Source organism: Mustela lutreola, chromosome 2 (genome assembly GCF_030435805.1).
Source record: "Mustela lutreola isolate mMusLut2 chromosome 2, mMusLut2.pri, whole genome shotgun sequence".
In the NCBI taxonomy this organism is placed as follows: domain Eukaryota; kingdom Metazoa; phylum Chordata; class Mammalia; order Carnivora; family Mustelidae; genus Mustela; species Mustela lutreola.
Window position 1 is genome coordinate 79,714,435 of NC_081291.1, and position 26,502 is coordinate 79,740,936.

Sequence of the window (26,502 nt, forward strand, 5' to 3'; positions counted from 1 at the left end):
TTGCCAACACTTGTTATTTTTTGTCTTGATAGTAACTCTTCTGACAGTTGTAAGGTGATGATATATCATTGTGGTTTTGATTTGCATTTGCCTGATGATTAGTAATGTTGAGCATCTTTTAATGTGTCTGTTGGCCACCATTATGTCTTCTTTGGACAGATGTCTGTTCAGGTCCTCTGCCCATTTTTTAAGCATATTGTTTGGATTTTGTTGGTGTTGAATTATATAAATTCTTTATATATTTTCAATATTCCTTATTGAATATGTCATTTGCAAATCTCTACTTCTGTTCAGTAGGTTGCCTTCCTTCTATTTTGTTGATGGCTTCCTTTGCCATGCAAGCTTTTTATTTTGGTGTAGCCCCAAAAGTTTATTTCTGCTTTTGTTTCCCTTTCCTGAGGAGACATATCTAGAAAAATGTTGCTAAGGCCAATGACAAAGAGATTACTGCCTATGTTGTCTTCTAGTCTTATGGTTTCAAGTCTTACATTTAGGTCTTTAATCCATTTTGAGATTACTTTTTGTGTATGGTATAAGAAAGTGGTGCAGTTTCATTCTTTTGCATATACCTGTCCAGTTTTCCCAATACCATTTGTTGAAGAGATTGTCTTTTCCTCATTGCATATTCTTGCCTCCTTTGTCATAGATTAATTGACCGCATAGGCACGGGTTTATTTCACTGTGCTCTATTCAGTGCCTGTTTTGTGTCAGTACCGTGCTGTTTTGATTACTGCAGCTTTGTGGTATGTCTTGAAATCTGGGTTGTGGTATCTCTAGCTTTGTTGTTCTTTCTCAAGATTGCTTTGGGTATTAAGAGTCTTTTGTGGTTCCACACAAATTTTAGTATAATTTGTTTAGTTCTGTGAAAAGTACTCTCGGTATTTTGATAGGATTGCATTAAATCTGTAGATGGCTTTGAGTAGTATGAACATTTTAACAGTTTGTTCTACCAATCCGTGAGCGTGGACTATCTTTCCATTTGTCTATGTCATCTTCAGTTTTTTCCATCAGTGTTTGATAGTTTTCAGAGTACAGGTATTTCACTTACTTGGTTAAGTTTATTCCTAGGTATTTTATTATTTTTGATGTAGTTCTAAATGGGATTGTTTCCCTAACTTCTTCCTGCTACTTCATTATTAGTGTATAGAAATGCAACAGATTTCTGTATAATTGAGTTTGAGTCCTGCAATCTTGCTGAATTCATTTCTCAGTTTTAGTAGATTTTGGGTAGAGTCTTTTCAGGTTTTCTACATAGAGTATCCTGTCATCTGCACGTATGATAGTTTTGCTTCTTCCTTACCAATTTGAATGCCTTTTTTTTTTTTTTTTCTTTTTGTCTGATTGCTGTGGCTGCCATTTCCAGTATTGTGTTGAATAAAAGTGGTGAGAGTGAACATCCTTTTCTTGTTTGGGACCTTAGGGGAAATGCTCTCCATTTTTTCCTCTTGAGTATGATGGTAGCTGTGTTTTTCCTGTGTGCTGTATATAATGTTGTGGCATGTACCTTCTTTACCTACTTTATTGAGGGTTTTTATCATGAATGGATATTGAATTTTTTGTCTATGCCACCTTTGAAAGGAGGCTTGAGCTGTAGTGAGCACTCACCAGGGGTATCCCCGTGTGGATTAGGGGCCTGAAACTCATTGAGGTGGTAAGCCAGCTAGGACACCTGGACTCTGCTTCTGTTTACATTATCAAGGTGGAAGGGGAATGTCAACTGTAGCACTCGTCAGTCTCCTGACCCAGAGGGAGTTCAGCAGCTTTGGCTGGTTCTTTTATTTTCTATAGCCCTTATAAAGGCATAGCTTGCTTCTCTCTCTCTCTCTCTGTCTCTCCCTCTTTGTCTCTCTCTGCCAGAGGGCAGAGGAATCTGCTCACAGTCTCCCATAATATCTCACCCCACTGTGGTTTGCGGTGGCCAGGTTGGAGCTTCCCTTTGTACCATGTCTCTGTTTCTCTTGCCATTCTGTGTGTGTGGTTGTTGTCATTCAGTCAGGCCTCAGTTCTTCAGGAGTGGTTGTTGTATAAATAGATGCAGATTTGGTTTGTTCCTAGAGGACTTGAGGTCAGAATCTTCTGTGTCACCATCTTGGGCCAGAACCAGCCATCAGGATTTTGAAGAGTACTCCCAACTGATTCTGGGGCAGTGGTCCACATCTCACTCTGTCAAACACTCCTCTAGGTCATCTCCAGTTTCTTAGAATGTTCTTGAAAAAGACATTTTGTGTGTGTGGTATATTACTATAGAATGTATTTATTACTGATTTTTATGATCAAGAGAGGTCTGCTTAATCTTTGGGTAATATTTTTGATACTTGTTGAGATTTAAAAGTTAATGCTCTCAATTCTTGCTAGGTGTACCTTTAAAATATTGTCTAGTCTTTTGATGATTCTAATTTTGATAATAATCTGCTTATGACACTTTAAAATTTCTTTTTTATTTCTATTTTATTTATTTGATAAAGAGAGCAAATGGGCATGAGCAGGGGGAAGGGGCAGAGGGAGAGGGAGTAGCATACTCCCTGCTGACCAGGGAGCCTGATGCAGGACTCATTTCCAGATTGTGAAATGGATTGTGACTTGAGCAGAAGGCAGACGCTTAACTGGCTGAGTCACCCAGGTGTCCCTGCTTATGACACTTTTTAAAGATTAAAGTTAAGCACATGCTTGTTATTTTAAGATAGTTTAAGTTACAGTAAATAACATTAGATCAGTGTAGGATAAGTTTTCCCAAATTTTAGATGTTAAAACTGGTCTTGTCTAGTTTATTAAGGATAGTATTAGCTAGTTAAGCTTTCATGATTTGTCCAGAAAATCAAATTTCTTGGGCCAGTAACTTTGGATACTCATGAAGAGACATTTCATCACAACAGAAGTATATAAAACAGAATCATACTTTACTGTGAGGGAGATACATAAGCAATAAAGGCCTAGCCTACTTTGTTAATTTTCTAGCAATTTTCCTTTCAGTATAATAATTTATATAATGGGATAGCTGCCTTGTATTTTTCAGAACCTTTCTAAGATAGCATTTTCTTTGGCCCTGCGGCTTTTAATCTCTTTAAGTCCAGCTGGTACAGAGTAATGTAAGCATTAATATTTCTGATACTTTTGTGATTTCATATTTATTTTTGCAAAGATAATCAAAGTTTCCTTTTTCATTTTACAGCAAATTTAAAATACTGATTTTAAAACATTAAAACTGCATGCATATCTGTGATGCTAGTAGATTTTATCTTCGGTGTTTTTTTTTTTAAGATTTTATTTTTAAGTAATCTACACCCAACATGGTGCTTGAACCTACAACCCCAAGATCAAGAGTCATATGCTACCAAGTGAGCCAGCCAGGTACCTCTTGAGTGTGTTTTAATGTATGGGTATTTCTCATACAATTTGGCTATTTCTTATACAATTTTTAGGACAGTTTTTATGCTGCTTTCCAAGTCATGTTTATAGTATAATAACTAAATAAATAGAATTGTAGTATAAAACTTGGAAGAAGCTCTTATATCCAAATAAATTTTCTCATATTTGGAGAGAGGACACCATATGCTACTTTTTAGTGATTTAAAAATAAATCATTTTACTTTAGGCAATAGATTTAAATATATAAAATAAGCTAGTTTCACTACTCATTTGTTCTAAAAAGACCAGTGATCATATTGTGTATGTGACATTGTTACATCAGTATACCTCCTTCCATCTAAGGTACTTAAAAACCTTCCTAGTTTTGTGGTCCTTTTTTTTCCCCCCTAAGATTTTATTTTAGAGAGAGCATGCATGCATGTGCGCACACATGAGTAGGGGAGGGGCAGAGAGAGAGGGAGAGAAGTAGAGGAGTCCATGTTGAGCTGGAGGGGTCGGGGATGGAATCTCAGGAATCTGAGATTAGGACCTGAGCTAAAATCAAGAGTCAGATGCTTAACAGAGCCACCCAGGCGCCCCCTAGTTTTGTAGTTCTTGATGAATATAACTATGTGAAAGATTCTTTGGGGAGGGAAAAATATTAATAGTTCAGGCTCTGAAATCCAGGTGCTTGTGCTATATACTAATCATCTGGTCTATAACCTTCCCAGGCCCCAGTTTTTCCGTCTTTCCCAGTAAGATTTCCTACCTCAGGGTAGTCATGAGAATGAAAAGAGAGAATATTTACAAAATATTTAGCACAATACTAAGTAGTTCATTTGGTTGGATATAGTTTACAAATGTTGTATAAGTATTCTTCACATTCTTGAATTATGTTCAGGTCTGTTTTGAATTCCACAGAATAAGAACCAAATTCTGGGGTGCCTGGGTAGCTCAGTGGTTTAAGCCTCTGCCTTCAGCTCGGGTCATGATCTCAGGGTCTTGGGATAGAGCCCCACATCGGGCTCTCTGCTTGGGGGGAGCCTGCTTCCCCTTCTCTCTCTGCCTGCCTTCTGCCTACTTGTGATCTCTCTCTCTCTATCAAATAAATAAATAAATAAAAATCTTAAAAAAAAAAAAAAAAGAACCAAATTCTGTAGTCTGTCTACATAAAGACCACTTCAGTTTGTTTCTGTTAGGTATTTTTTTAATTTCACATCTTGCCATTTCCCTTTTCATACTTTCTTCTCTACTCTTTCAGGCCTTTGAACTTGTTTCCCTTGTCAGAAGTTATACATACAATGAAAATAACCATCCTTCTCACCTAAGAGTGTGGAACTAAGAGTCCTTTCATTATTTTATGATACCTTCTTTCAAAACTGCTCCTTATAACAAATAGCATGGAGGACATGGGGAGATAGAGAGGAGAAGGGAGTTGGGGGAAATTGGAAGGGGCGGTGAACCATGAGAGACTATGGACTCTGAAAAACAATCTGAGGGTTTTGAAGGGGTGGGGGGTGGGAGGTTGGGGTACCAGGTGGTGGGTATTATAGAGGGCATGGATTTCATGGAGCACTGGATGTGGTACAAAAACAGTGAATACTGTTATGCTGAAAATAAATTAAAAAAAGAAGAAACTGCTCCTTCACCTGAACCCTCAATTCCTGTAGCACTTTCTCTTATTTCAAATATGTTATCTTGGGGCACCTGAGTGGCTCAGTGGGTTAAAGCCTCTGCCTTCAGCTCAGGTCATAATCCCAGCCCCGCATCGGGCTCTCTGCTCAGCAGGGAGCCTGTTTCATCTTCTCTCTCTGCCTACTTGTGATCTCTGTCAAATAAATAAATAAAATCTTTTTAAAAAAATATAAATATATATATATATATATAATCTTTATGGCATGATTATTTTACTGCACAGCTGTCTTTCACACTGGTGGTTTTTTTTTTTCCTTCCCGGGTAAGTGATTATTTCATAATAAAAATGAATAGCTGAGCTGGTTAGAACTTTATATAAAGTAAAAGCATCCATGCTCTGATCCTTGAAGTGCACAATCAGTGGGACATCTCTTTTGACTTTGTAGAGTAGCTTATGCTTATTTCTTGTTTTTCAAGAGTCTTCAGAAAAAAAAAAAATCTCAGTTGAATAAATCCTGCCCATTTGGTTGGATATTAAGATATGAGAAATCATATGCCTACCTTTCCTGTAATTTTAGATATAAACCAATTGCTAGATATACCAAACTGACATTAATTGAGAACAATTGTAAGCCTTCCATTATAAAAAATCAGTAAAGCAAAAATACAGTGATAGAAAACCAGAACTAGAAAAAACCTACACTTTTCCTTAGTATTCATGTTGTCTGAAATAAAGCAAAATGAACTTTCAGGCATTGATTGATACAGGGAGGGAGGTCAGAAGTTTTGGAGAAAAGCAGGCACAGTAAAACATAGTTCTTGTGCCTTAATCACCTATGTTTACATCTTCTTATTTATTATTTTACTTGGGAAAATTACTTAAATTCCTTTCTACCTTAATTTCCTTACCTATAATATTCTTGGAACAGTGACATGCTAAGCAACCAAATGTCATTCCAAGCAAGGAATAGTAAATAAAAATGTTTTTCAGTAGTCATGAGTTACTAATACAAGATCCATGAAATTCCATTGATAGTCTTATTTAGATTGCTCTGTTTGATGTTTTATTTCAAACTAAAAGGTAACTAAAAGGATTTTTTAGGATCTCTTATGACCTGCAGTCCCACTTACTCTGTTTTTCCCATAAGGTCTTAAAAGATTTCAGCTACAATTTCTCCTTCCACAGTGTTTTTCAGGAACATAACTTTGAGATGAGGAAGTAATGCTGAACCTAACAACAAAAGTAGATGTACAGAGCAAGCAAGTTCACTAACTACGGAAGTAACTGGCTTCTTGTCTTAGGTTTTTGAGTTAGAGTTTGATTTGAATCCTATACTATTGACTCTTCATTTAATAACCAGTGTTTATTGGGCATCTTACACACAATGATAAGTTGGGGACACGATAAGCAAAACAGACATAACCTGTACCCTCCTGGAGCTAATTAACATCTACTAGCTTTAACCTGGGCAATTTACTTTACCTTTTTGATCCTATAAAATATAGATAATACTTACCTCATAAAATTGTTTGGATGAATTTGAAAGAGATAATAAAAAAAATGTACTGCATGGTGCTGGGACATGGCGAATATTGAAACAATTCCTTTGTGTCTTCTATTGCAAATGGACAACAATCAATCAGTTACTGGTATGCAAAGAATACAGTGGAGGATGCATTAAAACTTCCATAATACTCTTGTAATGAATTGTATTCAGAAGAGTTTTAAAAAATGTATAGTTTGGGAAGTTATAAAACTTGCTGCTTATATCTTAAAGTGGAAATACTGATAATGAAGCAATAGGTGGATAAAAAATATTTAAAAATTTTTATCCTGTATAAATGGTGTTTTGCAACTTTTTCTAAAACTTATTAATAATAGCTTAGATTGGTTTCAAATGCTATATGGATATCAGCTCATTTAATATCCTTAACTCTGTGAAGTAGTTGCTACTATTTCTTATACTTTCTAAATAAGGAAGCCAAGGCAGAGAAATTAAGCACAAATTCTCACACTAAGCAGTGCTTGGATGCAGTTCCTAGAATCTGGTTCTAGGGTCCATGCTCTTCACCACTATGTTATGCTGCCTCTAAAAGAAATAGGAGTTTTTAACATTGACAGTATTTTCATTATTCTGAATACCATCTCTCTTTTCTTGCTCATTTATTGAAAGAGACATTTTTCTTTTACATTCTTTGAAAAAGCTGTCATGGATGCACTGGTAGAAGATGATATCTGCATTCTGAATCATGAAAAAGCACACAGGAGAGACACAGTGACTCCAATATCAATATATTCAGGAGATGAGTCTGTTGCTTCACATTTTGCCCTTGTCACTGCATATGAAGACATCAAAAAACGACTTAAGGATTCAGAGAAAGAGAACTCATTCTTAAAGAAAAGAATAAGATTTTTGGAAGAAAAGGTAATTACTATCTATTATATTTTATGACTTAAAGAATAATTCAAAATACTTGAAGTTTTAAATATTTTCCTATCCTCTCTTCACTGGTTGTACTGTTTCCAAGGTTAACTCATAGCTGGTTTCAAAACCCAGTACTTTTCATACTATGCTTCACATATCATGTACATGGGGAATATGTGTAGAGTTGGATTTAGAATATATTTTTGGAATATATTTTTCTTGGAATCTTTTTTTCAGATTGCCTTACCTTCATAAATTGTATGTATTTTATTCAGGATTTTAAAATCTGTGCAACAAATGATATGCCAGCACAGGAAATTAAATGTAACATTGTTCTAATGTTTAAAAACTTCTTCACCAGCACTGATATCTTCTCTACCTCAACTTGTCTCTTTTGTTCTTGAACACACAGAATAATGCTTTTAACTGATAAAGGTCATCTGTTTACCTTTCTCATGCAGAAATCTGACACTCTTAAATCTTACAGAATATATAAGGTTGATAGCTGATTCCATTATAAATCATCATACCTACTTGGCTTTTTGTACTGGAAAATCTTTATCACTCATCCTTATATTTTTTGAGGTTTAAAGTTTTAACTTAGTTTTATGTTTCTTCTGATTAGATCATTGTATTTGTATTTTATAAACAGCAGCTTCCCCAATGGGGAAGGAAATGGATTCTTAGCTGCTAAGGAAATGAATTATCTTGTTATAAAAACTTTAGGAAGGGACTTGGTAGAGTTTGATTCATCTAGGAGAATTAAGAGAAAGGAGGTCAGTTGTAAAAATCATTATAATTTCTTTATATTCATGTACATTGTCTTTAATGGTAATCAAATTTGTGATATAGTTGGGTAGAGTGAGAAAAGGTAACATTTTGGAGCTTGTAGTTATGCTTATTTTAAAATTAAGTAGAAAAATGTGATTTGGTATAGCTAACATTGGAAATATTTGTGTACTTTGTGACCAACAATCTTATAATTTCTATTCTGGAATAATGTAGTATTTAATTAACTACCACATTTATTCTTTAAAAAGGTCAAGCATACCTTAACTTGTCATTTTTTATGATGGTGGAAATGAAATACTACTGCCTTGAAAAACATCTTAAGTATTATAAAAGAATAATGTACTGTTTTAGAATGATGAGTAAATATATGTTATAAAACAAAAAATACTGATTAAGTAAAAGCATAAAATAGAAGACTTTAAAAATGTTTACCTGTACTTTTTTTGCTTTCTTAATCAGTAAGGCTTACTTGTTGAAAGTAAAATGTTTATTTTTGATTATAGTCCAGGCTTTATCCCTGCATTACAAAGAAAAGTAAGGTGTGGAGCCATCAGAAGACTGGCGGCTTTTTTTTGTTTATGTTTGTTTCGTAGAATACGTCCTTTGAGCTTTCCCTTCTAATTTTATACCATTAGCTTATAGGAGCGCGATTAGATGAAGAAACAAATTCTGTGGGACGTGAACAAGTAAATAAGGCCTATCATGCATATCGAGAGGTTTGCATTGATAGAGATAATTTGAAAAGCAAATTGGATAAAATGGTAAGTTGGTTTGAAAACAGTTTCTATATATTGCAAATGAGTTTTCTTCCGGGAGTTTAAAATTAGAAATAAGAAAGATATTTAACATTTATTAAATAAAAAATTGAAAATATACATCCTGAAGGCAAAAATAGGAATTTTTTTTTAAGATTTTATTTATTTGACAGACAAAGATCACAACTAGGCAGAGAGAGAGAGGGTGAAGCAGGCTCCCTGCTGAGCAGAGAGCCTGATGCGGGGCTTGATCCCAGGATCCCGGGATCATGACCTGAGTTGAAGGTAGAGGCTTATTAACCCACTAAGCCACCCAGGCACCCCCAAAATAAGAATTTTTAATGGTGATATTTATAGCTTATTTCTGTACAAAATAAATACATAGTATGTGATGATGTTTAGGAATTAAGTATATCTAACACCACTAACTTATTTTGGAAAATCATGACATGGTAGATTTTGTCAATGTGTTTTTAAGAAAAAAAGCTAGTGACTAGTATTTCCTAAGAATGAAAAAGAAAAAAGGAAATTAGTGAAAAACTGGGCTAATCATCCCACCTTGCTTTTATAAAGGCCTAAATCTGTTTTTTTTTTCATCTACCTGAAAATTAATGTATATCAACCTATAGATTTTATTGAATATAATTTGGCATTTTCCCTACTTAACTAGAATAAAGACAACTCTGAATCTTTGAAAATGCTGAATGAACAGCTACAATCTAAAGAAGTAGAACTGCTCCAGCTAAGGACAGAGGTGGAGACTCAGCAGGGTATGCCACTTATTTGTTACAAATATTATAATGGAATCAGTATAATTTTCCATTTATGCATTATATCCATTATCAGTTTTCTGTATCTGTATGCTAAGGCCTTAACTTATTTTACAATTTTAGGCTTATATTAATTTCTCTGATCTGCTTTCACCAAAATATCAACTCCTTTAACTTTTCCTTAGATATAAGTTGCACTTTTCCTAGAGAAAATTTGATGGTTTTTGTTTAGGGCTAGTTTGTGATGAAGTAGATGAAGAAAGGAGTAGAACTCCATCCTTGTCTGAGATCTTGCCTGCTGGTATGTCCTGGATTTTCCTTTCTACTAAACTTTTGCCCCTATTAAGCACACTGTCATGAAGTAGTTACAATTACTTTTTTTTTTTTTTTAATTTAAATTTATGAAGTTGTTAAAATGTGTAGATGAGATGCTAGAGTAAATAAGTAGTTCTGGAGCATATGGCTATTGGCCTGTTCCCATGAACATTCTGATGAGACAGACTGAAGAGTAGGCCTCTGAGAGAGGCCTTTTGATAGGCATTTGAGATGAGCTCTCTTACAGTAGCTGGTTGGGGCTTTTTAGCCTCTCTATCTTTAGATAGAGAGACTAAAGAACTATGTCAAAGGTAAGTCAGTATCCAGTTGTACTGAGTTTCTATAGTAAATGTTTATGAATAAATTGTTTTGACGTCATTTTCTAGGCCTGATGGTCATACTTTATACTCTGAGGGGACTAGATGGAGTAATTAGAGTCATGAGCTTCAGTTTCCTCACTTCATTTAATTTTTATCACTGTCTTAACCTTGACTTAAATATTGTTGACTTGCCAACAGTTTTAGCGTGTATTTAATTAGTGTTGTATATTTTAAGGTTTCAGACTGACAAACTGGTACTTTAACCTAAACAGAAAATCAGGGATAGTGGTGATTAATGCATTCTGAAACAAGATTAGTAGGTTTCTTATTCTCATTAGCATAGGTCTTTGAAAGTAATATTACTGTTTTTAAAAACTGTTAGTTGTGCATGTTTTATATTAGTTTTTATATTATCTACGTTTTACTAGTATAACCTTTATCACAACAAATGTAGAAGGCAGAAATAACAATTTTATTGTCTATCCTCTTTTTAGTGATAAGGAATTTAAATCCACCTTCATCAAACTGGGAGGTGGAAAAGTTGAGCTGTGACCTGAAGATCCATGGTTTGGAACAAGAGCTGGAACTGATGAGGAAAGAATGTAATGACCTCAAAATACAGCTACAAAAAGCCAAACAAATGGTACTACAGAATTATTAAATTAAGAAATTCAGTATTCTGTGTATGTTATCTATAGGATTTATAACTAAGGATTAAATCATAGGGTTAAATATATTATAACTACCTGGAGAGTTAAATTCTCTGAAAAATTTACCTTTATCTTCCCTTTTAATCATTTTGTCTAAAATTTGATATACTATATACTTCTAGCATAATCCCAGAATTATAAAATTTTATTGTTTTAAAGAGCTCATTTTAAAAAAGCTTTACTAGTTTATTAATTTATTGAAGCGTTTCTTTTAAACGCCTTTTCCTTCAGTTTCTTTAAGTCCTTTTTTTCTGTAAAGTTTAAAGAGAACTCGTTTTAAGTTTATCATTTTAATTTAATAATTTGGTTAATATAGACCCCACAAGAGACAACTTAGTTTTTAGAACTCTTGAAAAGAAAAAACTCTTAAGAGTCTACTAATTCACAAAAGTCTCAGTACTTTTGGGGCAACTTCAATTTTCAGCAAATAGCTGAGATTTTAAGAATTGGGTGGAAAAGTAAAAACAAAAAACCCTGCTGAGCTGCTAAAGTATGGTTAGCCAGAAGTCCTCCATAAGTTGCCTCTCAGGTCCTCACCAAGTCTGTTTACTAATACTTTACACTGGGTTCCAACAAAGTTGAACACAAGTTTTTAGATGTTATGACAGATAGTGCTGAAGAGAAAAGAAATGGTAGAAAAAAAGAGGAGTATAAGAGCAATGTACCAAATGCAGAGTTTTAAAAATAGTTGTTACAAGCAAAGTTCAGTAGTCTAGAGTCAGTCATTATATACACTGAAGTATTTTAAATAAGTTAACCAGTGAGAATTGTTTTTCAGCTTAACCATTTTTTGCCCATCATAGCATTCTAACCCCATTCTACCCCAGGTTCCTCTTGGGATGCCAATAACTGATGAAGACACTACTTCCCCCATATTGTTTGACTGCCTACCAGGACACTGCCCCTGAATCCCAATTGTCCTTAAATGGAACTGACAGTTCTTTATTTATGATGTTGTCTTTATTGAAGGTGACTACCCTTACGGATGAGCCACGCATTAAGAATAATGTAGCATTCTACCCTGGCCTCGGCCAAATGAATTCTTCTGAAATGGCCAATGAGAATTGATAAAGGGGAAACACTACAGCGATTACTGTCAGTTTCTAGTAGGGCAAAATACTTTTTTTCCTGCTTAACATATGAGGTTAATTTCTGCCTCCCTTTGAACCTGTGATTACAGAAAATTTCTTCAAATGCTTCCAGCATCCTATCCCACAATCTTAGATGCCTTAGCCCCTGAGAAGCTAGCTAGCTGGCTGGCTGGCATTTATGCTTGCTTGCTTGTTTATATATGTGTTTCTTAATTTTAATTAAAAAAAAATTCCAATCTAATTAACATCCAGTGTTATATTAGTTTCACATGTACAATATAGTTAACAATTCTTTTTTTTTTTTTTTTTTAAGATTTTATTTATTTATTTGACAGACAGAGATCACAAGTAGGCAGAGAAGCAGGCAGAGAGAGAGAGAGAGAGAGAGAGGAAAGCAGGCTCTCCGCTCAGCAGAGAGCCCAATGCGGGACTCGATCCCAGGACTCTGGGATCATGACCTGAGCCGAAGGCAGCGGCTTAACCCACTGAGCCACCCAGGCGCCCCTATAGTTAACAATTCTAACTGCTCATCATAAGTGTACTCTTAATGTCCTTCACATATTTTACCCATTCCCCCTACCTCCCCTTTGATAGCCATCTATTTATTATTAATAGTTAAGAGTCTGTTTTTAGGTTTGTCTCTTTTTCTTTGTTCATTTGTTTTTTAAATTCTGCATATGAGTGAAAGCATGATATTGGTCTTTCTCTGACTGGCTTACTTTGCTTATTTGCATTATACTCTCTAGATTCATCCACCTTGTTGCAAAAGGCAAGATTCCATTTTTTTTATTGCTGAGTATTAGTCCTGTGTCTGTATGTTTGTCTGTATGTATGTATACAGACTCATGGTTATTCTATTTTTAACTTTTTGAGGAACTTCCAAACTATTTTCAAAGTGGATTATACCAGTTTGCATTCTCACCAACATGCATGAGGGTTCCTTTTCTTCTCATCCTTGTCAACACTAGTCTCTTGTATTTTTTTTTTTAATTTTTTATAAACATATATTTTTATCCCCAGGGGTACAGGTCTGTGAATCGCCAGGTTTACACACTTCACTTACCAAAGCACATACCCTCCCCAATGTCCATAACCCCACCCCCCTTTTCCCAACTCCCCTACCCCCAGCAACCTTCAGTTTGTTTTGTGAGATTAAAAGTCACTTGTGGTTTGTCTCCCTCCCAATCCCATCTTGTTTCATTTTTTGATGTTAGCCATTCTGACCGGTGTCAGATGATATCTCACTGTATTTTTGATTTGCATTTCCCTGATGATGAGTGATGCTGAGCATCTTTTAATGTGTCTGTTGGCCATGTGTATGTCTTCTTTGGACAGATGTCTATTCGGGTCTTTTGCCCATTTCTTAAAAAATCATTTTTATTAACATATAATGTACTATTTGCCCCAGGGCTACAGGTCTGTGAATCATCAGGCTTACACATTTCACAACACTTACCATAGCACATACCCTGCCCAATGTCCATAACCCACCACCCTCTCCCTACCCCCTCAACCCCCAACAACCTGCAGTTTGTTCTGTGAGACTGAGAGTCTCTTAGTGTTTGTCTTGCACCCGATCCCATCTTGTTTCATTATTTCCTTCCCTACTCCCCACAACACCCTGCTTTGCCTCTCAAATTCCTCGTATCTCCTCTGCCCATTTTTAATTAGATTATTTTTTAGGTGTTGACTTGTGTTAAGTTCTTTATATGTTTAGAATTCTAACCCTTTACCAGATACGTCATTTGCCACTATCTTCTCCCATTCAGTAGGTATCTTTGAGTTTTGTTGTTTCCTTTGCTGTGCAGAAGATTTTTATGTTGATGTAGTCCCAGCAGTTTGCTTTTGTTTCCCTTTCCTGAGGAGACATATCTAGAAAAATGTTGCTAAGGCCAATGACAAAGAGATTACTGCCTATGTTGTCTTCTAGTCTTATGGTTTCAAGTCTTACATTTAGGTCTTTAATCCATTTTGAGATTACTTTTTGTGTATGGTATAAGAAAGTGGTGCAGTTTCATTCTTTTGCATATACCTGTCCAATTTTCCCAATACCATTTGTTGAAGAGATTGTCTTTTCCTCATTGCATATTCTTGCCTCCTTTGTCATAGATTAATTGACCGCATAGGCACGGGTTTATTTCACTGTGCTCTATTCAGTGCCTGTTTTGTGTCAGTACCGTGCTGTTTTGATTACTGCAGCTTTGTGGTATGTCTTGAAATCTGGGTTGTGGTATCTCTAGCTTTGTTGTTCTTTCTCAAGATTGCTTTGGGTATTAAGAGTCTTTTGTGGTTCCACACAAATTTTAGTATAATTTGTTTAGTTCTGTGAAAAGTACTCTCGGTATTTTGATAGGATTGCATTAAATCTGTAGATGGCTTTGAGTAGTATGAACATTTTAACAGTTTGTTCTACCAATCCGTGAGCGTGGACTATCTTTCCATTTGTCTATGTCATCTTCAGTTTTTTCCATCAGTGTTTGATAGTTTTCAGAGTACAGGTATTTCACTTACTTGGTTAAGTTTATTCCTAGGTATTTTATTATTTTTGATGTAGTTCTAAATGGGATTGTTTCCCTAACTTCTTCCTGCTACTTCATTATTAGTGTATAGAAATGCAACAGATTTCTGTATAATTGAGTTTGAGTCCTGCAATCTTGCTGAATTCATTTCTCAGTTTTAGTAGATTTTGGGTAGAGTCTTTTCAGGTTTTCTACATAGAGTATCCTGTCATCTGCACGTATGATAGTTTTGCTTCTTCCTTACCAATTTGAATGCCTTTTTTTTTTTTTTTTCTTTTTGTCTGATTGCTGTGGCTGCCATTTCCAGTATTGTGTTGAATAAAAGTGGTGAGAGTGAACATCCTTTTCTTGTTTGGGACCTTAGGGGAAATGCTCTCCATTTTTTCCTCTTGAGTATGATGGTAGCTGTGAGTTTTTCCTGTGTGCTGTATATAATGTTGTGGCATGTACCTTCTTTACCTACTTTATTGAGGGTTTTTATCATGAATGGATATTGTCAAATACTTTTTCTGAATCTTTTGCATCTTTTCTCTTGTTCATATGATGTATCATGTTGATTGATTTGGGAATATGGAACCACTTTTGTATCCCAGCAATATCTACTTGATCTTGGTGAATGATTTTTTTTTTAATGTATTGTTGGATTTGGTTTGCTAGTATTTTATTGAGAATTTTTGCAGCCATGTTCTTCAGCAATATTAGCCTATAGTTCCCTTTTTATGTGGTATCTTTATGTGGTTTTGGTATCAGGCTAATGCTGGCCTTATAGAATAAATTTGGAAGCTTTCCTTTCTAAGTTTTGGAATAGTTTGAGAGGAATAGGTATTAATTCTTCTTTAAATGTTTGGTATTGTTTCCCTGTGAAGCCATCTGGTCCTGGACTTCTGTTCCATGGGAATTTTTTGATTATTTATTCAATTTCATTGCTGGTGATTAGTCTGTTCAAATTCTCTATTTCTTCCTCATTCAATTTTAGGAGATTATATGTTCGTAGGAATTTCTCCATTTCTTCTAGGTTTCCTAGTTTGTTGGCATATTATATTTCATAATGTTCTCTTACAGTCCTATGTATTTCTTATAAATATTTTCTCTTACTGCTTTTAAAATTTATCTTTATCACTACTTTTTGCCATTTTATGATTTGCTGTGGACATTTGATGGTATCACTGAGTTTCCTAAAACTCTTTTTTTTTTCATTTTTCTGTTCAGTTTGATTTGTTTTCCATTACTCTGTCCTTCAGATCACTCATTGTTTTCTCTGCTTTCTCTAGTCTACTTTTTTATTTCTCTAGTACACTTTTTTATCTAGTGCATTTCTAATTTCAGTTACTGTGAGTTACTATTTTTTATCATTTCTATCACTTTTTTGAGGGTTTCACTGAGGTCCTCCCCTCTTCTCAACTTCAGTGAGTATCTTTATGACCATTATTTTAAATTCTACATTAGGCATATTACTTTGTTTTGTTTAGCTCTCTTTGCTTATCCTTCTTCCTTTTGGGATACAATCCTCTCTTAATTTTGTCTCTCTGTATTAGGAAAGTCTGCTATGTCTCCACTCTTGAAATAGTGAAATGGAAGAGGTCCTGTACTTTGCAGTACAATGTCCCCTGTTCACTGGAACCTCATGTTTCAGGGGTGTCTTCTGTGTGTGTTGTGTTAACCCTACCATTCAGGTTGAGCTGCTTTTGCCTTCAGTCCATTTGTCTGCAGTGGCTTTCTTTGTTGTGAGTGGGTGCATATTGGAAGGGGCAGGTGCACAGGAGAATGTAGGGGCAGGGCATATGGTGTTAGCATGGTTTGATGAGGTCTACTGTGAGAGGGGAGCTGGAGCTGCTTTTGAAAACTGCTTTATTGCTGGTGGGAGTGAGTCTACAGAAGAGTTGGGGCCGGGGGAATTGCAGCCTGGTTTGCTGTGGGAGGGTACCTGCTGCTGCCCCAAACTGTGGAGGCTGGTTAGGTTAGAGAGGGCAGATCTGCAGAAGCATGTAAGGCATGCTGTTAGCAACCTATGTGGAAAGTGTGCTGCACTGGTTCCCGCACGTGTCCATGTAAATAGGGTGGTGGCCCAGGGAGGGAAATGGCACCCACCAGCCCTTTTGTTCTTGGGGAAGTCTCCTCAGGATCCCTGCTCCTCTAGTACGTGCTCTCTTCCATATACTGGAGGCATTTTTCCAAGTGCTGTTTCTTTGCTTTGTCTTCTTGGGGCTGATTATGCTGTCTTTTTAAGGGCCAGGATTCTGTTTCCTCTCATCCTCCCTTTTCTCCCAGAGCTGAGCCCACCAATTTGTGAAGTCCCAAGTGTTAAGCCTCACTGATCGTGGGAAGTGGGGTAACTAGGCCCCTCTGTATTTTCAAAGCCAAATATTATGGGGATTCATTTTCCCTGTGTGTGGTCCCCATACCTAGGGTTCTTGGTGTGAGGGTCTGCTTTTCTCCCTTCCTGGTGCCAATGGTGTCCCTCCCTCCTGCAGATAGTCCTGTGGGTAGATGTGTTTAGCTCCTGCTTGCAATTCCTGCCTCTTCAATATGGCCTCCTCTTTACTTTTTGCTGTGAATAGTTTGTTTTGCCAGTTCTCTGGGTTATTTACACTGATGTGGATGTTATCTGGTTGTATCTGTGGAACGAGGTGGGCATAGGATCCTCCTACTCTGCCATATTTTTCTTCTTCTTTTTCTTTTTCAAAAAAAGACCTTTAAGGATTTTATTTATTTGAGAGAGAGTATGAGATGGGGAGAGCAGAGAGAGAAGCAGACTACCCGCTGAACAGGGAGCCCAGGGTGGGGCTCAGTCCCAGGAGACCTGAGCTGAAGGCAAAGGCTTAACTGACTGAGCCACCCAGGCACCCCTAGATGCTATTTTTCTCTTTTTTAAGATGTGATTCCAACAAAAGATCTATACCTTGAAGCTCTGAATTATAATTGTCAGTAAACAGATTTTCCTTGAAAGGATGATGATAGCTTTTTACATAATGGATATTTCATTACAGAGTAGGAAAAAGTACCATGGAATTGTAAAATATTTTGTCTTATAATTACGGCGTTGCTTATTAACTATGTAACATTAGGAATATCTTCTTAACCTGTTTTCTGTAAAGTAGACTTAAAAATCTGTTTTTTTCCATAAAGGTTAGATAACATGTAACACTTTTAGCACAATGCTTAGTATATAGTGTATTCAGTAAATCAGTGTAGTTCAAAAAACTATGTACACTTAGTATATAATGTATTCAGTAAATCAGTGTATTTCAAAAAAAAACTTATGGTAATCCAGAAATGCAGTCTTGTTAAGTGGGTGTGGGTTATAGTTCAGTTCTTATTAGTTACTCTTTTCCACTAGATGGTGCTAGGGGATAAATTTGCTTTTAGTATAATTTACCTATCATAAATCCATAAAAACAGACATTTGAAGGTAGAAGAAACTTTAGAAATTTTTCACTTACTGCTGAAATGGCATCTGGAAAGACTAAGAAACAAGAATTTAATATAAGAGGAATTGTTTTTAAAAAAATTTAAGACTTCTTACTTTCATAGGAATTTCTTCGGCAGGGAGAGGGGGGATTTAAAATTTAAAAATGCTCATAACTAAGATAAAAAAATTAACCAGGAAAAGGGAGAATGGAATGCTTAATATAAACTTACCAGAAGTTCCAAGTGATGGAAAATCTGGATGTTGTGAGGTGTATACTTTTAAATTTTGTTCAAAGGTATTGCTGATCAGAGTCCTCTTGATATGGAATCAGAAAGGAAGTCAAGGAGAAAAATTTATGTTCATCTTATTAATCTTATATCTACTATAGCCATATTTACAAATACTTTTGAGGTGGTATTTTCTGTGAAACATTTTATAACATCTTTTAAAGTGTGAAAATAGCATTACATGGACATAATAATGAGAAGTTTTTTGGTTTATGTTTTTTTTTTACTCAGTAGATTACTGTTTTGTATTAATGAGATCAAGTTTCCAGTGTCTGTTCCACTATGGCCCTTTTTTCTTTTAATTTTAAATTTTTTATTTTATTTATTTTTAAACTTTATTTATTTTCAGCATAACAGTATTCATTGTTTTTGCACCATACCCAGTGCTCCATGCAATCCGTGCCCTCTCTAATACCCACCACCTGGTTCCCCTAACCTCCCACCCCTTGCCACTTCAAACCCCTCAGATTGTTTTTCAGAGTCCCTTTTAAACTTTCCCCCAATATTCCAGTCATTTATATTCAGAAAAGTTGATCCTTTGGGGAAAAAAAAGACACTGGGGCCAAAGAAGTTTAGAAAGCACTGGATCTATAAAATGGAGTTGGTGTAAAGTCTAAGGTACCGGGACACCTGAGTGGCTCAGTTGGCTAAGCATCTGCCTTTGGCTCAGGTCACCATCCAAGTTGGGCTCCTTGCTCAGCAGGGAGTCTGTTTCTCCTCTGCCTGCTGCTCCCCCTGCTTATTCTCTCTCTCTGACAAATAAGTAAAAATCTTAAAAAAAATAAAAATAAAAATAAAAAAGTCCGAGATACCTAATAATAGCCCAGTTAGTGATTCACAATGTGCTCTTATGTATACCAAAGTTCTGAGAATTCTTAGCTTGTAAGAACCTGTTTAACTTGAACAGTGTTTCCCAATATTTTATTTTTATTTATTATTATTTTTTAAACATTTTATTTATTTATTTGACAAAGAGATCACAAGTAGGCAGAGAGGCAGGCAGGGACGGGACCGGACGGGCGGGAAGCAGGCTCCCTGCTGAGCAGAGAGCCCCATGCGGGGCTTGATCCCAGGACCCTGAGATCATGACCTGAGCTGAAGGCCAGAGGCTTAACCCACTGAGCCACCCAGGTGCCCCATCCCAGTATTTTATAGTGATGGCCCCTGTATATGTTCCATCACAAGGTACTAGTTGGGAAACAGATCTATACTTCTTAACAATTAGAACTTTTTAACTTTTTTTTTTTTTTTAAACAAATGAAAGGATCCATCTCAGGAAGACAATCTGAAGAACAGTGATCTCCAAAGACTGAGCATTTCAAGGTATGAATATTTTTCAACATTCAGAAATAACATACTCTCCTCTGTAGGCCACTTTCTATAGCTTATCTAGATTTCTGTTAGGATTTAACCTTAAAAGTGAATGGATACCATTTGGGTACTGCATATAATCTCTGATCACAGTGGATTTATAAAACATTTAACTGCTCTTTAGCAGTTGGTTTGAACCAAAATAGTAGAAAGGTACATACTGTGAAGCCTTAAACAAAATTTTTGAACATGCGATATTTTAGATAGGGCTTTAAGGAGCTAGCTGTATAGAAAGTATTCTGTATTAAATCCTGATTTTGCATGAAGAATTATACATTTCCATATACAGTAATACCACCCTGTCCTTAAGGCAAACTTGGACCACCTTAGTCTTTGGTATAACATGAATCACAAGAGAACTGTTCTCTTGGGATAAAAACAAAAGTAGCTGTAAGAATTCATGTTTTATTTTAACCTTTATTCCCTTAAATATATATAATTTTTATTTAACATGTACTATGTTTCACATTATCTTATTTTACATCCCTTCTATATATGGATACTTTAATCCAATGAAAAATAGTGAGTTGACTTCATTGTTGGATCATTTGGCTTCCAAGGTTTACAGATCTAAAGTAAATAATGTGAAATGGCTCCTATATTTCTTTTGAAAACCCAATTGAGAGAAATGATCAACTAGGGCAAACAATTTGAGGATTGCAGCCAATCTTTTAGATCCAGGGGGTAGGCAAACTTTTTCTATAAAGGAAGATCATATTTAGGCCTTGTGGGTCATAACCTCTTTCTTGCAACTACTAAACTTTGCCATTTGAACAGTTCTTCCGTTGATGCCTTCAAGTTTCATCTAACTTTACAGCAAGGTCAGTGTCCATGTAAATTATTTCTTAAAGTTGTCTTTATGATACATTAATTTATTTTAGAAAGAAAGGAGTTTTGTGTGAGCAGGGAGAGGCAGAGGGAGAGGGGAAGTAGACTCCCCACAGAGCCTTGATTCCAGCACAGGGGTTCCATCTCACCAGCATGAGATCATGACCTGAGCTGAAACCAAGAGTTGGATGCTTATCAGTTGAGCCACCCAGGTGCCCCTTATTTCTTCAAGTTTTCTTAATTTCTTCTGAGCCTCCCCCCTCATTTTGTTGTATTTATCAGCTTATAAGCCTCTTCAAACCATTTTTGGTAAGAAGCAGGGAACAAAGAAATATGTTAGAATCACAGTATGTCAAATGAAAGAGCTATGTATATTTTATATTAGAGGTCTGTGATACAGAATGAGACTTCTTCCATTCATGGGAAATTTTATATAATTTGGATCACATCACCTGAGAATAACTCAAAAAGCTGCCCCTCCTCCCCCCACCGCAACCTCCTTGCAAATGTTTTTTAAGACATATAATGAACAAGACAGTAAGGAATCTCCACACCAGGATTTAAGGGGATAAATACACAAGGAGATGAGTCTAGTTTTTGAGGCTGCCAGGCTATATAATTGTGGCTTCAAAAGTACAGTTATGAATTCTCTAAAGCTTGGTAGTATCTCAGAGTATCAGCTGAGAGAAACAATTTTTAGAAAGATTTGCCCTAAGTTCTTCACTCCAAGAGCTATGTGTCTGCTAAAAGAATTGCATAATTAAAGCATGTCCTGATGGTTTGCTAGTGCTCAAAGTGTACTTACGGTTTTATACAAGTTGGTTTGCATTTATTTTATGTAAACAATGTGGATTGCAAAACTGATTAGGTTTCCCTTTTCTGGTTAGTAACTAGAAAACTAATAACCAAATTTGTAGCTTACCCCTTGGTAAACTTTGTTATCATGCATTTTAATGTTAGTCTCATTCCTAGCTGCATTTTATCTTGTTTTTCCTTCACCTTACCGTTTTTACCTATGCCCAGTTTATAGTCCTGTGTTAATATTTTTAAGTTACTTCATCACTTTTAAGTGGAACAGTTCAAAGTTTACTACATTAGCAGAAAGGTTAATAGGAATGTTTCCACAAAACCTTTAAGTACGAGTTTATGTATTTTTAAGGATTATATTTTATTTATTTGTAAAACACCCTTTTTGGGGAAACTTTTTTTTTCATATGTCCTCCATATGATGTCAGGTGAATGAGGTATTGTTCCCTCATATAGAGTGAACCTTTAGTTACTGGAGGCCTTTTATCTGGTACTTACTGTGTAGAATATCATTTAACAGCAGCCCAACCAGGAATTTGGCCTGTGTCTTGCTCATGTTCTGTTTGGTTTTAGCTTTATAGGTTGTTGTGCTCAGTGCTTAAACATATGTAGGTATGGAGTAAACTTATATGGTAAATTTTTAAAAAATATATATCTTTAGGAAATAAGGATTAGGCTAGTGTTTTTCAAATGGTGCTGTGCTCCCTGAGTGGTCATGAAACTTGGTGTGTTGAGAGAAGTATTTTAAACAAATACTGAATAAAATAGAAGAACATATCAGTGTGTACTACACATAGTGAGGGGGGTTAAGTATGGTTTCTCATAACTTACTCTTTGGGTTGCAGTGTAAAATGATTCGTTGCTGTGCCTCACATTAAAAAATTTCTAAAAGATACTTGATTTGGGGGAATCACAGTTGTCAAAATACACACTTCTAAATCTTTAGCTGTTGGGTAAGTTATCTCATACTTTGATTTTAGGATTTCTGGGGAATGTAATTGTAATAAATTTTCAGAAGCTAAAGAAAAACACAAATAGGTGAAGTAAAAAATTGGATTTTTCTTAGACAAGGAATACTAATTTCAGTATTGAAGAGTTGAATAGTTTCAATTAAGAAAACTGGGCTTGGGGCGCCTGGGTGGCTCAGTGGGTTAAGCCGCTGCCTTCGGCTCAGGTCATGATTTCAGGGTCCTGGGATCGAGTCCCACATCGGGCTCTCTGCTCAGCAGGGAGCCTGCTTCCTTCTCTCTCTCTCTGCCTGCCTCTCAGTGTACTTGTGATTTCTCTCTGTCAAATAAATAAATAAAATCTTTAAAAAAAAAAAAAACTGGGCTTTTACACAATTTGACTTCATAAGCAGGACATGAAACCTGCTTATTCACATCTCAAGGAGGAGGTACTTTACATTTAAAATTTAGAGGATTGAAATTTGTGGTTAAAAAGGTTGTGTTGGCAGCCAGCATATTGGAGGTGCTTGGTAAATGTGTGATGAAGATGGTAATAATGATATGAAAAATGTTACCCCCAGCAGGGCAGCAGGCAGTCCTTAGACTGGATAATTAAAAGATGGCTTTGATCAGCAACATGTTAGAATATGGAGTAATCTCTTGAACCTGTTTCCTCACAGGGAAACTGGTTATACCCAGCTTGTCAAGTTGGTGCAAGAACATGGTTGAGCATTTACTACGTTAGGCATTTTTGTGGGGTTCTCATTTGGGGTGCTTTTTAGTGTTGCAGATCAGTGCTCAAGTAGTTTTATAATTTCTTACACACATTTGCACCTGTGTCATTTAAAGCAAAACTTAGCTAAATTCACACTCCTGGTTGGTTGGGGAGGGGGACAGAGCCAGCCTATACAATCTCAAAAATACCTAGATAAGTGAAGGTTAGTTGGAACCCCGCTAAAGATTTGTGGGTAATTTGCCTTTTCCAATCTCACTTAAGGTAATGATTTAAATACTTTGTTCAAATAAATTAATTTTGTGAAAGTACTCTGAAGACTGTAGCACTTTCTAGTGTAAAGAGACTGTTATTACTTTATTATCCACAAGGGGGAGAGCTTATACTTAGTAATTTGTTGGTTTGGTTTGGTTTGGTTTTTAGCTGTAGTTTTTTTTTTTTTTTTATTTTTTTTTTTTTATTTTGATCTTTTTTTTTTTTTTTTTTTTTTTAATTTTTTATTTTTTATAAACATATATTTTTTATATACATATATTTTTATCCCCAGGTCTGTGAATCACCAGGTTTACACACTTCACAGCACTCACCAAATCACATACCCTCCCCAATGTCCATAATCCCACCCCCTTCTCCCCAACCCCCTCCCCCCGGCAACCCTCAGTTTGTTTTGTGAGATTAAGAGTCACTTATGGTTTGTCTCCCTCCCAATCCCATCTTGTTTCATTTATTCTTCTACCCACTTAAGCCTCCCTGTTGCATCACCACTTCCTCATATCAGGGAGATCATATGATAGTTGTCTTTCTCTGCTTGACTTATTTCGCTAAGCATGATACGCTCTAGTTCCATCCATGTTGTTGCAAATGGCAAGATTTCATTTCTTTTGATGGCTGCATAGTATTCCATTGTGTATATATACCACATCTTCTTGATCCATTCATCTGTTGATGGACATCTAGGTTCTTTCCATAGTTTGGCTATTGTGGACATTGCTGCTATAAACATTCGGGTGCATGTGTCCCTTTGGATCACTACATTTGTATCTTTAGGGTAAATACCCAATAGTGCAATTGCTGGGTCATAGGGCAGTTCTATTTTCAACATTTTGAGGAACCTCCATGCTGTTTTCCAGAGTGGCTGCACCAGCTTGCATTCCCACCAACAGTGTAGGAGGGTTCCCCTTTCTCCGCATCCTCGCCAGCATCTGTCATTTCCTGACTTGTTGATTTTAGCCATTCTGACTGGTGTGAGGTGATATCTCATTGTGGTTTTGATTTGTATTTCCCTGATGCCGAGTGATATGGAGCACTTTTTCATGTGTCTGTTGGCCATCTGGATGTCTTCTTTGCAGAAATGTCTGTTCATGTCTTCTGCCCATTTCTTGATTGGATTATTTGTTCTTTGGGTGTTGAGTTTGCTAAGTTCTTTATAGATTCTGGACACTAGTCCTTTATCTGATATGTCGTTTGCAAATATCTTCTCCCATTCTGTCAGTTGTCTTTTGATTTTGTTAACTGTTTCCTTTGCTGTGCAAAAGCTTTTGATCTTGATGAAATCCCAGTAGTTCATTTTTTCCCTTGCTTCCCTTGCCTTTTGCGTTGTTCCTAGGAAGATGTTGCTGCGGCAGAGGTCGAAGAGGTTGCTGCCCGTGTTCTCCTCAAGGATTTTGATGGACTCCTTTCGTACATTGAGGTCCTTCATCCATTTTGAGTCTATTTTTGTGTGTGGTGTAAGGAAATGGTCCAATTTCATTTTTCTGCATGTGGCTGTCCAATTTTCCCAGCACCATTTATTGAAAAGGCTGTCTTTTTTCCATTGGACATTCTTTCCTGCTTTGTCGAAGATTAGTTGACCATAGAGTTGAGGGTCTATTTCTGGGCTCTCTATTCTGTTCCATTGATCTATGTGTCTGTTTTTGTGCCAGTACCATGCTGTCTTGATGATGACAGCTTTGTAATAGAGCTTGAAGTCCGGAATTGTGATGCCACCAACGTTGGCTTTCTTTTTCAATATCCCTTTGGCTATTCGAGGTCTTTTCTGGTTCCATATAAATTTTAGAATTATTTGTTCCATTTCTTTGAAAAAGATGGATGGTACTTTGATAGGAATTGCATTAAATGTGTAGATTGCTTTAGGTAGCATAGACATTTTCACAATATTTATTCTTCCAATCCAGGAGCATGGAACATTTTTCCATTTCTTTGTGTCTTCCTCAATTTCTTTCATGAGTACTTTATAGTTTTCTGAGTATAGATTCTGTGTCTCTTTGGTTAGGTTTATTCCTAGGTATCTTATGGTTTTGGATGCAATTGTAAATGGGATTGACTCCTTAATATCTCTTTCTTCTGTCTTGCTGTTGGTGTAGAGAAATGCAACTGATTTCTGTGCATTGATTTTATATCCTGACACTTTACTGAATTCCTGTATAAGTTCTAGCAGTTTTGGAGTGGAGTCTTTTGGGTTTTCCACATAGAGTATCATATCATTAGCTGTAGTTTTTAATTCAGGTGACATTAAGGGCAAAAGAAAAAGACTTAGATGTATGTTGAACTTGGTGACCTAGTTTTTGGTTTAACCTAATTTATAAGCAGTCTTCATTAAATTGAATTGGAAAATGTGTATCAGATACTGCTTTAACACTTCTGATTGTTTCTTTTACTTTACATGCTTAGCTATTTTGAATGATTAAATGTGTTTGATATTCTAGGACCCAAACATGGTCTTGGATATTTGCTTTTGTTTTCTCAAAGTTAGGTACTGATTTGTCATCTCATGCCAATAACTAAACAGTATATTTAAACTACTATTCATATCATCACAGTCTGCATGAATTAGCAAGTTTAAGTGCTGTATATGTGTATGCAATGTGAGTAACTCTTTGGAAAGCGTATTGAATACCCACAGTTGCAACAAGGAACAAACCACTCTTCACACTTAAGATGAGTTCCTATGTGAAACATTCATTGTAACGTACATCTCAGATGTTTACTGGTGAAATGGGGGTGGTTAACTAATTTTTGTTAAGTATTTAACACTTATCAAAAACCTGCAGAAAGCCCTGTGATTTTTAATAGACTCCTGTTTGACAAATGACATTTTCAATAGACTAAAACGTGTAGATTTTTCCCAAAAGCAGTATTAAGTTTATTCTGCTTCTAGTGAAAGAATTGTAGTTTTAGTGTGATAGAAATACCTTGACAAAAAACATATAACCTTACATTCAAAACAATGTTTTTTTTTTTTTTTAAGATTTTATTTATTTGACAGAGATCACAAGTAGTTAGAGAGACAGGCTGAGAGAGGGGGAAGCAAGCTCACCACTGAGCAGAGCCCCCGATGTGGGGCTTGATCCCAGGACCCTGGGATCATGACCTGAGTCTAAGGCAGAGGCTTTAACACACTGAGCCACCGAGGCGCCCCAGAACAATGATTTTTGAGTAGCTC

At 36.0% G+C, this 26,502-nt stretch overlaps 1 protein-coding gene across 2 annotated transcripts in view; it reads left to right on the forward strand.

Moving 5' to 3' along the window:
* AZI2 (5-azacytidine induced 2) overlaps positions 1-26,502 on the forward strand; it is a 38,046-nt gene that overhangs the window by 6,138 nt on the left and 5,406 nt on the right. Inside the window, exons 2-6 of one of the 2 annotated variants that reach the window (XM_059162415.1) lie at positions 7,186-7,406; positions 8,834-8,959; positions 9,624-9,723; positions 10,853-11,001; positions 19,639-19,697. In XM_059162415.1, the coding sequence (XP_059018398.1) occupies positions 7,186-7,406; positions 8,834-8,959; positions 9,624-9,723; positions 10,853-11,001; positions 19,639-19,697 (655 nt within the window). Of the gene's footprint in view, positions 1-7,185; positions 7,407-8,833; positions 8,960-9,623; positions 9,724-10,852; positions 11,002-19,638; positions 19,698-26,502 lie in introns of those variants that run through there. The other variant, XM_059162416.1, reaches the window with a different exon arrangement.